We start from the raw sequence: 15,032 nt of genomic DNA on the forward strand, positions 1-15,032 counted from the left end.
CAATAAGTTGACTGAAAGTGACTGGAGCTCTTTTATAACAGAATAAACTTGTAAGGATGTCCTGCCAGATATTGTGGTTGCATTTTGTTTCTAATCATTAAATGTAAAACAAAATTCAAATAAAATAACAAATAACAACTCCCGTAAAATCTTAGTTGAACATAGATTAAAAACAGAACACTTTTATAATATTCGTCAAATGAAGTTATCCATTGTTTTCTCTAGATCTGAATTCTATTATTTTCATTTTCCTAAGTGACATGGTCTTCTGTGCAAGCACTCTCCCCAAATCTCTGTAAAATAAGTATTGGAATGTTACTATCCACATAAGAAGACAGCGGCTTTTGCAAACCAACAAAGTAGATTCAGTAAACTTGGAATTAAAACAATAAACTGAAATAAGAAATGTCGGCACTTTGAAGTCAACTAGGTAGATGCGGCATTCCAGGAATCGACGATTTATATTTCGGCAAATTCAAACGTATCCTGTATGCATCTATCCATTCCGACATAAGAAATTCGATTACTACATGCATAGAAATATTCATGAATGTCAAACGAAGATGGAACAGAAGAAAATTCCAATTTGATATTCATTTTGATACTCGTATGCGTTCCTTATAATATAATCCGATAACGAATATCAAACTGGATATAGAATAGACTGAAACACCGGTTTGACATTCAGTTTGATATTATTCATTCAATATATTACCTGGCATCAATATCAAACGAATGTCGACAATTTGATATTCAAATTCATTCTTTATTTAATATAATATATCCCGGAAAGGAATAAGAATATCGAAGAGACTTAAATTTCCAGTTTGATATTCAATTCCGTTCTGTATTCATTGTATAACCCGGACATCAAGAAAACAAAAAAAAAACAAAAAAACAAAAAAAACAAAAAAGACTTAAATTTCCAGTTTGATATTCAATTCCATTCTGTATTCATTGTATAACCCGGACATCAAGAAAACAAAACAAAAAGAAAAAAAAAAAGAAAAAAGAAAAACGGAGATAAATAAACAAATGTACACAATTTTCATTATGAGGAAGAAAAACCCATATTGTTTCTATAACTGCAAATTTGTAAACAATCAGATCAGGGAAATTTAAGTAAAAACATTTGCTACAAAAATCGTTGAAAGTGCGTATCCGACACTTTTGCTACAATCCGAATACTTTTAGTCAAAGAAAAGCCCGTTTTCAAAACCGCAATCCATGGCTTTTCACGTTCTGTGTTCCACCAGGACACATCATGATGATCTCCCAATAGCGCAAGAAAATGGAACCTTTTGGATAACGAAATTAACCTACGAATTTTAAACCTTACGTAGCCAAATACGATATTCTTGTATGTAATGTCTGTAGCCCAAATGAGACGGAATCGTACGGGTATTATACCCCACGCAACGAAGTTGCAAAGGGTATAATATTCTTGACCCGTCCGTCAGTCCATCATCAGTTTTCTGGATTTTTTTCTAAACACTCGCAGATATTGACATGATTTTTTATGTAAAAGTTCACCATGATAAGTTACAGGTCAAGTTTAACTTTCGTTCCGCTCTGTTGATTTTTACCGAAATTACGGACCTTGAACTTAGCAAAATTTAAAGAAATAACAGTTTTCCGGACTTTTCCTCTGAACGTTTGCAGATATTGACATGATGTTTAGTACAGAAATTCAACATGATAAGTTACATTTCAAGTTTGTAGTTGGTTCCGCTCCGATGATTTTTACCAAAATTACGGGCCCTTTAACTTAGCTAAATTCACAAAAATAACTGTCCTTCAGACTTTTTTCTAAACGCTTGATTATGACATGATTTTTGGTATATAAGTTCACTATGATAAGTTACAGGTCAAGTGTATGTTTTGTTCCGCTACGATGATATCTACTTTGGATTAACTAAAAACTCGAAAAAATCGCAGTCTGGAGTTTGATACTACCATTCTGAGTAACAGAATTAAGTTAGAAGATAAAGGTCTAAAGCCTAAAAAAAACCACTCTTATTCCGTTTTATCGGGGTCATTCTACATGTATTTCTCTTACGAACAAATTTACTTGAGTATCCAACATGTGGAAGTGTGGGGTATGTGAGCGCGCTCATTAAGGTTCTTTAATTTTTATTTAAGAAAATGTCGGTGTCACTGCTGATGAACCAATGACCGCATCTCTGATACTTTCACCAGTCCAGTTGTTAGATTTATCTTACCCGATTTATATAATAGATTATTAAATGGAAAATAGCAAAATAAAAACACTAAAAACTGAGGCTTTATTCCTTGTATTGCACATGATAAACCTCTCAGTGCTTGATTTGGCTTTTTATTTCGATTTTGTGGTCTTGAGTACTTCTAGTATACACTATTTTTTCGATTAAGATCTTCCGATGTATTTGGTTCTGATGCTGCCGATGAGAGTTTACTGCTTAAAGCACGTGTACAGCACCCTGAAATTTCCAACACTTATATCATTAATAAAGATGTTGCTTATTGAATGAAATATCAGACTTGGATTATTTATAAGGGTTGTGATCTGAACCATTTAAGAATTAGGAACTGAGAGGGAAAACGAGTGTTTCTTGTTCTCAAACAATGGCAAAGAAGTACAAGTGCCTTCAAAATCTTGTTTAACATTTAATCACAATTTAAATTGAGAGAGCTGTGTCAAGTTTGAAAGTTATGTCTACACATGTACCTGTTACAACTGATCAGGATTTAATATCTGCGGTCGAATTAGGCTGCGTTGGCTATGCTTTTTGTTTTGTCTTGTATAGTTTTCTTACTTCTTACATCCCTTTTCTTATTTATTTTTTTATTCTTCCTTATCAAAATAAATGTGCGCCATTTGTCCGTAAACGTTATTTAATAGTACTTATTTTACGGTCGACTTATTTTATTTATACTAAGATATTCTAAAACTACATGTGGAATTACAGACTACATAATACACGCTGCCCTAGACTCAAACGACACTTAAGCAAAAAAAAAAAACCGTTAACCATTTACTTTGTCTGCTAGATCTTACCAGATTCATTATACACTGTCTATTTCAATTGCTTTCATATTACAGTACAAACCATAATTAAATGAAATTTATCAATGTGAACGACGGCGTCATGCAGTACCGATATTTGAAGTATTTTATTTTACTAAAAAGATTTGAGTATATATTCTTAGCACGAAAACGGCAATTACACCAAGTATAGGAAAGTTCTAGTCTATTAATTTATTATTTTAACTGTCTCTGCATCAGAATTACATATCAAATTTTATTAAGAGAAACAATACTTGAATGATGAACCTGCGGATAAATTCATCATCTTTAAGTATGCATGTTGAGTAGATTGACTATCTTCAAAATCTGATTGGAACAATCAAATCATTTAATCAACCTTCTACAACAAAACTATTGTCCAAAGCTATTTGAAATTTTCATTTACTCTATCCTTTTGTCCTCAAAATAGAACAAAGAATGCAATTTACAGCATACAACAAGTTGTTTATAATACTAATTATTCATGTGAGTTGGAGATACTCGTGTATCAAATATAGTATTTTTGTACGTTCAGTCAGGGGCAGCAAATATAAACTCTTGAAATGGTAAAATCTATATGTTGTCATTGTTAAACTTATTGAAAAGCTAGAACTTCTTTAAATACGCAACATTAAAATGTTCCTATCTGAAGATCAATTACTTCTCATACCATTATTCATTAACTGAGAGAAGAATGAAAACCAATTTTTACTATTTACATACTGTGATGGTCTTCTGATTTTCGCTTGTTGTAACGCAACCAAAACTTTGGGATTTGAAAACGAGTTAAAAGAGTAATGTAATTTTTATGGAAGTCTATTTCTGTCATCGTGATAAATAAATGTCGCGAAAAATTATCTCGAAAAGTCGTGATAATTTGGGTATTTTGTCGACATAAATGACAATTTTATCTCAAAAAGTCACAATAATTTTTCGCAATGGTTAAGAAAATTATGATGACCGTTCGATATAATTACATGAATTATCGCGACTTTAAGGGAACCGACGACAACTTGTGCCTTTGACATAAAATATTTTCACGATAAATTATGACAACTGTATACTAATACAACGACTTTATGTGCTAATTATCATGACAAATCGTGATATATTATCTCAACTGGTCGTAAAAGTTATGATGTCTAAGATATCAGTCGACATAAACTATCGCAATCTGAGAATTTAAAGTTGTGAAAATGCCAAGTAGTGTCAACAACAAAACATGCGAGTTGCAATATATCATGTTGACTTTTTCGTGAATTAACTTGGCTTATTGACTTTTTTTCGTGGTAAGTTACGATACCTTATCACGAAATTTCGCGTTCGTCGAAATATTACGCCAATAATTCAAGTTATTTCTATGGAAGTCTATTTCAGTCATCGTGATAAGTAAAAGTCGCGAAAGATTATCTCGATAAGTTGTGATAATTGGGATATTTTGTCGACATAAATGACAATTTCATCTCAAAAAGTCACGATAATTTTTCGTGATAGTTAAGATAATTATGTCGACCGTTCGAGTTAATTATCACGACTTATAGAGAGTCATGCCAATATATAGCTTCGACATAGATATTTTCGCAATAGCTTTTTACCAATATCACGACCTTAGAGCAAAATGGAGACAAGTTATCCCAACTTGTCGTGAACGTATTGATATCTATCGACATAAACTATCGCAATTTTATAGTTTAAAGTTATGATAATGCCAAGTAGTGTCAGCTAAAAATTTTTGCATTGTGATAAATCATGTTGACTTTTTTTGTGAAATAACTTGAATTGTTGTCATATTATTTCGACGAACGCGAAATTTCGCGATAATTGATCGTTACTTACCACGAAAAACTAGCTTTTGTCGAGATATTAGGTCAATAAGTCAAGTTAATTCACGAAAAAGTCAACATTATATATCGCAATTCACATGTTTTGTTGTTGACACTAGTTGGCATTTTCACAACTTTAAATTCTCATATTGCGATAGTTTATGTCGACAGATATCATAACTTTTACGACCTGTTGAGATAATATATCACGATTTGTCATAATTAGCACATAAAGTCGTCGTATTAGTATAAAGTTGTCATAATCAGGCGCGTAGCTGCCGTTAGGCAAAAAAGCTTTTGCCTGTACATAATTTTTCCAATTTTTTTTTGGAGATGAAATACATCCAGGAGAGGCATAAATGATGCTCTAAAACGCTATCTCCGCGGAGCTTCGGGGGGGGGGGCTTCGCCCCCTGGACATGCTGGGGGCCTTAAACAGCCCCAGACCACCTGCCGTAATTTTGCCTACAATTCAATTTGGCCTCAGCTACGCGCCTGATAATTTATCGTGAAAATATTTTATGTCAAAGGCACAAATTGTCGTCGGTTCCCTTAAAGTCGCGATAATTCATGTAATTACATCGGACCGTCGACATAATTATCTTAACTATTGAGAAAAATTATCTTGTCTTTTTGAGATAAAATTGTCATTTATGTCGACAAAATACCCAAATTATCACGACTTTTCGAGATAATTTTTTGCGACTTTTATTTATCACGCGACAGAAATAGTCTTCTATATATTTCACAAAAAATGTCAATGTGATTTATCACAATGTATACATTTTGCAGCTGACACTACTTGGCATTTTCATAACTTTAAACTATAAAATTGCGATAGTTTATGTCGACAGATTTCAATACATTCACGACAAGTTGAGATACCTTGTCTCCATTTTGTCACAATAATTAGCTGTAATGTTATGATTTCGGTAAAAAGCTATCGCGAAAATATTTATGTCGAGGCTACATATTGGCATAACTCTCTATAAGTCGTGATAATTAAATCGAACGGTCGACATAAATATCTTAACTATCACGAAAAATTATCGTGACTTTTTGAGATGAAATTGTTATTTATGTCGACCAAATACACCAATTATCACGACTTGTCGAGATAATTTTTCGCGACTTTTATTTATCTTGATGACAGAAATAGACTTCCATAAATTTTATTGTCCGATTGTACAATACGTTGCATCCGCGTTGTTAAAAATTTTCTCAAATAAAGTTCTATAAGTTTATCCACAGTCGTTGTATTAGATAGAGTTCGGTATAGAGATATCACTCATTGTCGTGGGTTGAGATCCACCCTGTGTCCTGAATGCCACGAGTTCCCTTCCTTTCTCCCTCTCTCGGTACTAACAAAGCGTCTGTTTATATACAAACATACAACAATAGAGATAAATGTTCATTAGATTACGAAGAAAAGTTACTAATGATTCACTGTAATTGTTTCTAAATTGCGATATACACATCACGAGATGCTTAGTTGGAAATTTTTTTTATTGAAGATCTTCGTCATTGACCATTAATCAAAATAATGTAGACAATTGAAAACTTATAATGTTAGATATAGTCTTATATAGATAATTCAACACACAGTAGCTGTAGGTAATGTCTGAAATGATGTAAACCAATATTCGAGATAGTTACACTGTTGGTTAAAGTTACCGTTCATAATAGTTAAGAAAGAAGAAAACAACAACTTTTATAAAAGGATAAATTCACATGAGTCATCGTATTAACCGTAAAAAACTCTGGAAATGTGTACAAGAATTAAAGATCATGAACACCATGAATAATTTAAAACAACATATCCTGGCCTGGGTTTCATAAACAAATCTCAAGTTGAGAATTTCCTCAAATCCTTGAATTTTTCCTCAAATCTTCGATTTCAAGAGATTTGATTGTTCAGAATTTGAGTTGAGGGCGGATTTGAGGAAAATCTCAAAATGAGATTTTTTTTATAAAACTAGACCCTGATCTTGGTCAAATTATGGGTAACCACTGTCAAAGAAGAAAAGAAAAGCAAAAATGAAAATATGGAAAACAAGCACTATCTTTAAATAAAGATAATCGACGCAGTAAAATTTTGCTCTTTTTACTTATAAATTTTACATTCCATTCAAGAAAATAACACATGGCACGCAATTTCAATTTTCGATACATTTTTTTTTTTCGAACGCCACTAAGTTATCAGTATTTGGCCAATCAGGAAACAGAATTGCGATCAGGTGATTTGCGTTTCCATAGAAGAGCGTGCCTAAGGTCACAGGGTAACAAGCGAAACTATACCGACTGCGCCTGAAAAATCATAATTTGAACGTAGACAATTGTCAAGAAATAGACTACCTGTAAATTAAACAAAATATTGATTCAATTTAACAAAAAAGACATTATTTTTGTTCTGCAGATTGTTCAAAATACTATTCGGTTCATATTGTATTTCTAGATAGTCCAACGTCAAGACACAATTACATTACTGATGATCGAGTCCATACTATTCCTTGACAGTTTTTCCATGAGAATAAGCTAAGAATAATTTAACATACAAAAATGTTTATACAATACAGAAGCCAACAGACTACTTAGAATATACATAAATGTTTCGACATTGTATCTTATATTGTGTGACTTGAAGCAAAAAATTTTTCAAATTTGTCGTTTAACATTTCTGGTGGCACTTTATCGTAATGACAAAATACTCGGAATGTTTAAATATTATGATACTGTTTTCGGTGATTCAGTGTTTTTTCTCAGACAAAATGTTTGTGACTTTATTCAAATTACTTGGAATGAGCAAACTTTGTTATGCAGCTTGACCACACGGATTTGTTAAATTCTGCTGCAAAATGTACCACAAAACCTCTTTCAAAATTTTAACTTCTATACTCACAAGTGTCAAAGATTGTCTACAACACTTGTTACCCCCGTAGTGGTATTAATTCAAAGTGGATCCTGAAAAATCTTTTGGAGACAATCAGTTCAAGACTATTATCAGAATATAATAGCATTTTACTTGCTGACCTATTCCTTCACTCTTATGACTTTATAGCTGATCTGATCAGAAAGAAAGAATATAGTTTGGCTAGATCTTTCAATCTCAGTTTCCGCTATATAGATGACGTATTATCTTTAAAAAATCCTAATTTCGGGGATTTGATACATCGCATCTACCCAAAAGAACTTGAGATAAAGGATACTACAGACACTGTGAAGTCAGCCTCATATCTTGACCTACACTTAGAAATCAATTATAAAGGAAAACTATTGACCAAACTTTGCGACAAACGTGATGACTTTTTATTCAGAATTGTTAACTTTCCTTTCATCTGTGGCAACATCCCTTCGGCTCCTGCGTATGGAGTGTTCATATCACAACTCATACGTTATGCCAGAGCTTGCCGAAACTATGCAGACTTTTTGTATCGCGCTAGAACTCTAAAAAATAGGCTTCTGGAACCGGGTTGTGTTGCAACAAGATTGAAGTCATCACTGCAGAAATTTTATGGTCGTCATCATGAACTCGTGGATCGTTATGGTGTATCCATCTGCACCATGAAAACCGATTTATTCAACGGGTCATAGTTTTCCTTTCCTCGTTTGTCTACCCCGAACTTGACTTTTTATGAGCAACTCGGCGGGTGTTTCTAGAAAAGAAGAGGACGCTTACCCTACCGGTGCACCTGGTCCATGCTCCCAGTTTTTAGTGGAGTCCGATATGCTCATTTGCATTTGTTACTTTGTTATGATTTTAGTTACTTTGTGCTCTCTACTAATTCATAGTAGCTAGTAGCCACTGTTTAATGTACCATCACTAAAATCTGACCGCAAACCATAGTGGTGCACCGTGTTGGGAAAGATGCCACGTTCCTCGCACGTTAAAGAACCCTACTGTGGTATTCTCCCGGAGTAGGAACCATACGGCTCCGCCACAGGAGGCTAAATTGCCCAACCCTACCCACCTCTCCCTATTTCAAATGGCAATCAAAATTTGTCGACCCCATTGTCCTTGTGTCCTTTCCCTTTTTCATTTCATCATCATTTCATGTTCATTTTGTCATCCATTTCATGTTCATCGTCTGAATATAGCTGAAATACTGCTGCTCGGACGATAAACCCCAACAATCAATCAATCAATCAATCAATCTGACTTAGAGACGGCTTTTTGGACCAAGGTTATAAAAAAAATGGACTGCCTAAAAAGTTTTTATTTCCGATATTCAGTTTATCGAGATTTTAGTTGATGGATTTGCAGAATTTCAACAAATTGATTTTTGTAGTTTTTACTTGTATATTATTATTTCCATCTAGAACTTGACGCGTTTTACCCACAAAGTTGAAGACTTACTTTGATGTTTATTTACACTTGCTTTTGTATTTTGTTCCTTTTATTTTCCCTTGTTTGTTGTTCATGTCAATGTTCTGTTGACTGTGTTGTCTACTGAATTTACCGATTTTGACCGGTGGCAATGTTATGCAGCCTGTTTGTGTTGAAATATGTTGCCAATAATGAATCGTAATACTTCAGCCGTTACGAAGTCAAGACTTTTGCAATATGTATGATTTTAGATACGTGATGTTCTTTGTTGTGTATGTCTGTTTTCCATGTCTGGTCTTTGTCCCTGGATTGCATTCTTTTAATTACCGCTATAACCTTGGTTCTCTTGATTACTCTTCTAAACTTGGCCAATCGTCTTTTTCGATTCGATCCAATACAAAATAAGTTTTAAGCTTTTCGTGTACATGTACAGCTACTCGTAAAGTATGATGATGACCCAATGACATACGTAAAAGAATATTGTTACATTTAATTTCAGTTTATAATTTTCGTGTGTATGCATTGCTTCGAATTATGAAATATATATCTATCAACACAAACCATATCGTAGGTAAGGGTAACTATTTAAATATGCTTTTAATTATTATGTATAGTTGTTTACAAGAAGCAATATATCGATAGTTTTCAAATTATCCTCGAATGCTTTGGCTAAAATTTTGTTCACTTTATGATAGTTGATAATGGAAGTTTTGCAACCATCAAGACTACATAGATGTATAAACGGATTTAATTTAAATAAGACACTTATAAATGGTTACAACACAGTATTTTGCTCCAATATCTTCTTTGCTTTTCACGCAACTAACCTTAAATGCTACTAGAACAATTAAAATATCTTAGGTACAAAACATCTATGGAACCTAAATACCAAATATTTACAAGTTTGTATTGGTTATCAAAGAATTATATAACATATAAGAAATTCAATATTTTTTGCTGGACTATTCACACTCACAATTCATTATGCCATGTCAGAGCCTGACCGAAGTTTAATGCCTGACTTCCAACAAATATATCATAATGTTCTAGAACTTCATCTTTAGTAAGTTTACCGTCCTGTGACAAAGAAAAGAGAAAAAAACAATTTAAAAAAACAAAACAAAAAAAAAAACCATTCAGAATATGTTTTTTTTCGTATTTTTTTCAAGATAATTTGAAATGTTCAATGCGTAACAAATGTATTTTACAGCTTTGAGATAACAACCATCTTCGTTACAAAAAAGTGATGTGTAAAGTTAGTTGTAAGTTATTACGTCATAGTAGTTCAAAAAATGATGACGTCATAACTTGCGACTAATTTCACAATTAAGATTTTTTATGAAAGGACCGCTGGAGTGTTTATTATTTTAAGATATCGCTAAACATGGGCAACGGTTGATTTATTCAAAAATAAAATATTAGCAAAAACCATTTTCTTAAAATGCGTTCTTTATTTTGTGGCAACAGGATTACATATTATGCTGCTTCAGTAAATAATCCATGAGGAGTAATACAGTTTGTAAAATTAGAAACAAAGAGTCTATACATTTTGAAATAAATATCTGAATCTATAAACCATACTGAATATATGTGAAACTACATCGCTTATAAGGATACATTATTTTGCAAGATTGAGAAAAAAATAAATTGGTGACAAATGAAGTACAAGATAGTATACCAATCAATTTCAACCATTTGAAAAGGTGGAAATACTAATATATTTTAAGCGATTCGGCAGCTTGTATAATGTTTTGGTAAAATTTGTCTGTGTACACAGGTATGACTACTAGTATGTTACAATTTTTGCTCATAAATTATTCTTATTACAAACCTTATTGGTATCAGATTCATAAATGAGATGTTTTGCCTCAGCATCAATGTTATCATATGAAGGAATCATCCATTCTTTAACTTCGTCATGGTCTAATTTTCCATCATGATTTTTATCATGAACTGAATAAAATTTGTCCATTTCCATTTCAACCCATTTCGGCTTTTCCCTGTCTTGATTTGGCCACATGTCAACTACAAATATCGAAAGGTAAAAAAATGTATAGAAGAAAAAGGGATAAAAATGTAAAAATATCCTTTATTGTGTTATTTCTGATATTCCTTTCAGTATGGCCCCCTCCTTATAATTCAGTTCAAAAAGTATTAATTGAATTGTTTCCTCAGAGTCGAGACAAATCGGGACCAAACATTGATCACCAAAACGACAGCGGCTTTTGTAGAAGATGTCTAATGTACATGCTTCATCATTAACCTATTTTACACTTTCATTTATAGCTTACTATTACATTTGGATAAGTACTAAATATGGAGTGGGGTGATTATACTTGTAAGCCATGAAATCATTCAAACTGTACAATTAGTAGAATATAAAAAGACATATTAAAAATTTACAAGGTCATTTACTTTTTTAAAACGATGTTTTATCTGCTTTAAGTAATTAATGGCTTCATCGGATATAATCATCAGCAAGTCAAACATTCTCTGTCACTTTATGTTACTAGTTACAGAGGAAAAGTCTCCGACTGCCTATTTTCTTTAATTAAACACAAAGACAATAATACTAGCATTAATAATAATAATAATAATACAAATAACCATTTCTTATAAAAAATTAAAACTTTTATGAAGTTGTACAACTTATGTTATTTATATGATAAAAGTATCTTGCATACCAATATACTCTTCTAGACTGATGAATCCATCTGCATCTTTGTCCATATCTTCAATGATTTCCTACAAAAACGCAGTATATTTATACATAATTATGTAATGATTAATACAATTGTTTATTGTATTCAAAACGCAAAAATTAACAAATTTAACGTCATTGTAGGTTTTCACGCCTAAAAGAGCCTTCGTCTCTTGTTTAAAGTAAAATTATTGGTAATTTTTATTCATTCCTGGCAAGGTAAGAAACACGAGCCAAATGAGTAAAAAATAAAAGCACAAATTTCTCTAATTGCAGTTATAGAGTTCTGAAATAAATCAAATATATTCAATATATGAAGTTTTCATATCACAACTCATACTCTATGCCTGAACTTGCCGTAACTATGCAGGCTTTTTGTATCACGATAGACTTCTAACAATTAGCTTATGAAGTTACAAGATTAAAGTCATCACTACAGAAGTTTTATGGTTGTCATCATGAGCTCGTGGATCGTTACGGTGTATTCATCTTCACCATGAAAACCAATTTGTTCAATGTGTCATAGTTTTCCTTTCCTCTTTCGTCTACCCCGGACTTAATTTTTATGAGCAAATCGGCGGGTGTTTTTAGAAAAGCAGAGGACGCTTACCCTACCGGTGCACCTGGTTCATGCTCTCAGTGGAGTCCGAGTTGCTCATTTGCTTTTGTGACTTTATATGTATTATTTTGGTTATTTTATGTTCTTTGTTGTTTGTGTCTGTTTTCCATGTCTGGTCTTTGTACCGGGATTACATTCTTTAGATTTCCGGTGAAATCTTAGTTCTCTTGATTACTTTTTCACAAAGAACATTGATACTAATCAGATTCAATACATGAGCTACAATATCTTCTAAATGTTCCGCCTCCTCGGGATGTGTAAAATCAGCGAATTCCGTTCGGTCTAGTTTTCCATCTTTATTTTTGTCAGCAGCTATCCATCTCCTTTCATCACGATTGATTTTATCTTTGTTCGGAAAATTGGGAGAGTTCTTATCAATATGGTCTGAAAATAAAAATACGAAATCGAGCATACAGTAGAACTATTGGTCCTTCAAATTTTCAAATAAAACATTGTCCATCAAATGCAGATTTTCATCCTCACTTTAAATGATGTAATTCGCGAAACTGATTCTTAACGTGGACGGCAATACTTTTATGGATCTTAATCCTGAAATGGATCACTTTAAAGTTATGCTCTTATCCAAGCAGAAAGTATTAATAAACAACCAACATTATGCTTCTTTACAGACGTCCATGCCTACCATCTTCGAACCCGTACATTGATTTTTTATAGGAACGCCAAGTGAGAAATCCGTTCACAACATTTTTTTCTTTCCACATCACGTCATCGGAATTTCTGATGTAACGTTTCTGGACGTACTGTATCCAATCTCGAAGTTCTTCCCGAGTAATCTCACCATCATTGTTTTGATCTATCTTATCAAATATGAACCTAAAATATGTTATAATCTAAAATGTAGATGGGATATTACCTCCAGGATTCCAATTTGCTGGTTTATGTAGCTGGAAGTATGAAATTATTAAAAAGGACTAATGAAGCAGACCTCATTTTTCGATATGGAGCAAAAGCTGATTAAACAGATTTGAATAAAAAATAGGAGGGAATACAGAAAAAGAACGCAGATGGATTGGTCAAGTCATCAAAATGTACTATGTTCATATCTCGACCAAAATCAAAACAAAAATAAAGGAAAGAGTACCAGGGCAGACCGAAAGAAAAATGACAACATATCATCAAAAGAAAGAACAACATAGTTACAGCATTAGTCCAAGTTGAAATAACTTGGGAAAACTGGCGATGGCCCGGTGACGATAGGGTATATAAAAATAAAATGGTAAATTCAAAACGTTCCAAACAAACAAACAAACACAAAAAAAAAAAACAACAATTGTTATATTTACCCAAGTCTTTCCTTGCTTTCATTGGATGTAAGTTTAGCGAACGCTTTAGCCTCATCTGTTCCAAGGAATACTTCATGATCATACTTCTTGTCATGCTCTACATTTTTTTCGTGTATGTAGTCGTTTATTTTCTAAAAAGTCACCAACATACAATTTACATACACAGACAGTCATATATTACATTATGCCTTTATTATGTCATAATTATCAACAAAGCAGTACGAATGTTATTATATCGGCAGCAAATATATCGTTCTATTTATAAATATGGCCTGCTATATAAATTCGAAAGGATGCTTTTAAGCCTTACAACGAAAGATTCTTAAAAAGCAACAAAAACAAACGACCTTGAAACTCATTAAACGACGAGCACTAACTCAACATAAAGCAATTGTAAAAGTGAGTTCATTTTAATGTACTTTCAAACATGCGTGTGAACTTTACATGGTACGTAACATTTTGTCAATTTTACTAAATATTTGTTCCAAGTCAACTAATGAGGATGATACATTTATCTCACCTGATCATGAATGGTTTTATGGTCTTCGCCAGTTTTTTTACCCTCTAAATAGTTCGTTACACTAATCAATCCCAGTAATAAAAATATACTGGAAGCTGCCATCTTGGTAGTGCATGTTAAATGAATTATATATAAAAAAATTTGTAAAATGTATAAGATATAAACCATTTAGAAACACAGAATAAATTCCGCCGAATGAAAGAACTTTGAAATCCTACCCGAGAGTTCCTGGTTTTGCAATTTCTGGCGATGATTATTTTTTTTTTACATACTTCAAATCAAAACAAATGTAATATGAACTCCTCAGAATGAAATGCCTTCCACTATCTTAAGTAGTATACTTTGGAAGAATCATGCAAATTATGTAAAATGTGATATACCTAAAAATAAAAGGCCACATAATTTTCTATATGATGAAATATTTAATTATTTTTGCTGTATTTAAATGTCTCTTAAGGATAAATCACCCCTAATTTTGAATTATACAGTACATTCTATATAATTTATATCTCCTACGAACGAGGGTTATATATAAAACCGCATGTTTCTGTTTGCAATGACATTTTAAACAAAATGAAACCATATTGGGATCCACAAAATACACATGGATGATTTAGGGTTCTTTTATTGATAAGGCAGATTGGAATCTGTTACAAATAAATTAATTGACCCTGTAATACAATAAAATACTTTAA

At 32.5% G+C, this 15,032-nt stretch overlaps 1 protein-coding gene across 4 annotated transcripts in view; it reads right to left on the reverse strand.

The window, feature by feature from the left end:
- Positions 1-182: 182 nt before the first annotated feature.
- Positions 183-15,032, reverse strand: part of LOC148609588 (calumenin-like) — a 26,618-nt gene continuing 11,768 nt past the window's right edge. For 3 of the 4 annotated variants that reach the window (XM_088540467.1, XM_088540468.1, XM_088540466.1), the window contains 8 exons: positions 14,338-14,439; positions 13,818-13,948; positions 13,157-13,347; positions 12,728-12,897; positions 11,878-11,938; positions 11,025-11,218; positions 10,170-10,270; positions 6,958-7,176 (listed from right to left, as the gene is read on the reverse strand). In XM_088540467.1, the coding sequence (XP_088396593.1) occupies positions 7,026-7,176; positions 10,170-10,270; positions 11,025-11,218; positions 11,878-11,938; positions 12,728-12,897; positions 13,157-13,347; positions 13,818-13,948; positions 14,338-14,439 (1,101 nt within the window). In that variant the 3' untranslated portion in view covers positions 6,958-7,025. Of the gene's footprint in view, positions 294-6,957; positions 7,177-10,169; positions 10,271-11,024; positions 11,219-11,877; positions 11,939-12,727; positions 12,898-13,156; positions 13,348-13,817; positions 13,949-14,337; positions 14,440-15,032 lie in introns of those variants that run through there. The other variant, XM_088540465.1, reaches the window with a different exon arrangement.

This window comes from Perna viridis, chromosome 8 (genome assembly GCF_037379345.1).
Source record: "Perna viridis isolate PV_CMFRI_1.1 ecotype Kerala chromosome 8, ASM3737934v1, whole genome shotgun sequence".
NCBI lineage: Eukaryota > Metazoa > Mollusca > Bivalvia > Mytilida > Mytilidae > Perna > Perna viridis.